At 35.1% G+C, this 3,144-nt stretch overlaps 1 protein-coding gene across 1 annotated transcript; it reads left to right on the forward strand.

The window, feature by feature from the left end:
- Positions 1-957: 957 nt before the first annotated feature.
- Positions 958-1,542, forward strand: LOC118757291 (GATA zinc finger domain-containing protein 15-like; the record flags this gene model as incomplete). The annotated part of the gene is made up of 1 exon (XM_036492016.1): positions 958-1,542. A coding segment is annotated over exon 1 (585 nt), but the record flags the coding sequence as incomplete, so codon positions are not given.
- Between the last annotated feature and the right edge of the window lie 1,602 nt (positions 1,543-3,144).

A 3,144-nucleotide genomic window follows, 5' to 3' on the forward strand; every position in this document is an offset into this window, starting at 1 on the left:
GAAAAAAAAATCGTTTAAAATATCCTGTACAAATAATTCCCAATTTAATCCTGCGAATCTGTAGCCAACGATAAGACGTTGACCAGACCCTCCAGGATATAACAAGAATAATTAATATAAATCATAAATTGAAAAAAAAACTAAAGTAAATACCACAAAAAGTGCAGTGAACGCTATTCAATGAATAAGCAGAAGCCACCAAAACGTGCAGTAAACGCCTTATAGTTAAAACAGTCCAGGATACATAATAACAACATAAAGTGCAGTGGTTTCCACCGAATATAGAACGGAAATCACCACTTACAGAAAACGTTCAAAGTGCTGTGCAAGTGAACACAAAGTAAATAAAGTGTTACACCAAAGCATTTAAATTCAACAGCACGATTTCTTCAAAGAGACAACAAATCTTAGACCAAAGGAGAATGGCTAACGAACAGATTCAAATACCCGCCGTAGACTTAGTGGAGGCGCTGGCAAGAAGAGAACAGCAGCTAGAACAAATGCGGCAAGCCTATCTAGAACTAAGGAGCAGAACGGAGGACAACAAGAGCAGCAGACATAGTCTTATGAAAACTGTGAACAGTTTACCTATTTTCACAGGAACGGGGGGAAATAACGGTCAACTCATTCTTCAGCAGCATAGAATACTTATTATCCACAATAAATAATAATGAACTACAGAAGGAGGTGGTTAGATCAATTTTCTACAGGACTATCCAAGGACAGGCGAAAAACGTAATAATAAACATCCCACAGCCGGACAATTGGCAGCTAATTAAGGAGACTTTAAAATTACGGTACCGACCAGACGTCGAGCCTCACCACTTGTATCGAAAGGTAGCCAACCTAAAGGTAAGCTCAGTTAACGAATTAATGATAGAAGTGCAAAATATTAAATATAAAGCGGACGAACTGACGGTTTACTATAGGGGTGACCACTACATCGGCTTAAGCAATATGGACAGTTTACTAGTAAATACAATAAAAGAGATGACACAAGGAGTATTACTAGACAAGATTTATGACGAAGGAAACTTGAACAATGTAATAAAAATAATGACGAGTAGAAGATTTGAGGATAGTTGCATTAGACCAGAGTATAGGAAGTTTAAAACAAAGGGGGACAATTCCACAGATAAATGGAATAATAAGTATCCCGATAGAGGTCAGAAATGCAACAACAATTTTGATAAGAATCAAAGCACGGGACCAGGTGCAAATAATCAAGGTAATCAAAATGATGCTAGATATAATGTGTCAGGGCAATATAAGCAGAATTTTAGCGGAAGATATAATAACAATAATAGACAGATGAATTCAGGTAATTTTCAACGACAACAAACGACTGGAAACCCTAAACAGAATTCCGGTCAATACCGTCAGAATCAACCTAGACAAAACCAGGTCGAACCAATAGAAATTGATAACGTAGAAACTGACCAAGACAGATCTCGAATCGCAGGACACCCTAGCAACAGTAGCAGCCAAAATCGCTTGCAATCGCCTAGGCAAAGCAATAGAGAATCTGAAGAATATAAAGAAGTAAATAACGCAATTTTTTTTATAAGGAAGCCTCGGACGGGTTACCGAGAATAGAAATAACTATTGACGAAAAAAAGTACATTGTTTTAGTGGATACAGGGGCGAACATAAGTTTAGTAGACGCTGAACTAAATGATTTTAGGAAAATACCCCTTAAAGATGAAATAATAATCAGCACAGTAAATAGTAAGGAGAAAATTACTCATGAAGTGCATACTAGAGCACCAAAGGAATTTAATTTACCTGATAATGCGTATATAAAATGGAAATCAACACCACTAAGAGGTAGAAAATACAATTTTATAATAGGTATTGACTTATTAAACCATTTGAACACCATGATAAATCTGGTGGATGGAAAAATAACTTTACATGAAAAAGGAACAAAACTTGTAAATAACCCTTTTAATTTTAAAGAAATTTGTGCGTTGGAAGCGACAAAAGATAAAATTAAAGGAATACAGTTAGAGCATTTAAATACAGAAGAGTATAAAGAAGTAGCCAAACTACTAAAAACATTTGAAAAACTATTATTTAAAGAGAGTGAAAAGTTAACGAGCACCACAGAAATTCAACATGAAATTAGGACCACTACGGACGAGCAAATAAACTCGAAATTATACAGATACCCACCACAACATGAAGAGGAAGTTCGTAGGCAAATTAAAGAGATGGAGGAGCAAGGTATTATAAGAAAAAGTAATTCCAGGTACTCCAGTCCCTTATTAGTAATCCCAAAGAAAATCGATAACTCCGGAAAAAGAAAGTACAGAATAGTAGTAGATTATAGAAAATTGAACGAGGTAACAATCGATGATAAATATCCGTTACCTAATATTGATTCAATATTAGATAAATTGGGACGTGCCCAATATTTCACGACACTAGACCTTGCTAAGGGATATCATCAAATTACAATTAAAGAGGAAGACAGGTGCAAAACTGCGTTCGTTACACCTCATGGTCTGTATGAATTTACAAGGATGCCATTTGGGTTAAAGAACGCACCTGCAACCTTCCAGCGTCTTATGAACGAAATTCTTCGAGATTTCATAAACAAGACGTGTGTTGTTTACTTAGATGACATTCTAATTTTCAGCACAACGTTGCAGGAACACATAAAGGCAATAAAAGATATTTTTAAGGTCCTAGAGAAAAAAAATTTAAAAATACAAGTGGACAAATGTAATTTTTTAAAGAGAGAAACTGAGTTAGGACACGTACTAACGAAGGAGGGTATGAAGCCTAACCCAGATAAAATAAAAGTTATAGAAGAGTTAGAACTACCTAGAACAGAAAAAAAAATAAAGAGTTTTTTGGGTATAACAGGGTACTACCGAAAATTTGTCAAAGATTACGCAAAATAGCACAACCAATTACGAAATATTTAAAAAAGGGAGTAAGAATCAACACTAAGGACCCTTCTTACATAGAAGCTTTTGTTAAGCTCAAACAATTAATTAGTTCACACCCAATTTTAAGATATCCAAATTTCGAAAAAGAATTTACATTAACAACTGATGCATCAAATTATGCAATTGGCGCTTTTATATCACAAGAAGGACACCCAATTTGCTATGCATCAAGAACGCTAAATAATCA

This window comes from Rhagoletis pomonella, unplaced genomic scaffold, assembly GCF_013731165.1.
Source record: "Rhagoletis pomonella isolate Grant_MI unplaced genomic scaffold, Rhpom_1.0 Rhpom_scaffold_16266, whole genome shotgun sequence".
Lineage (NCBI taxonomy): Eukaryota > Metazoa > Arthropoda > Insecta > Diptera > Tephritidae > Rhagoletis > Rhagoletis pomonella.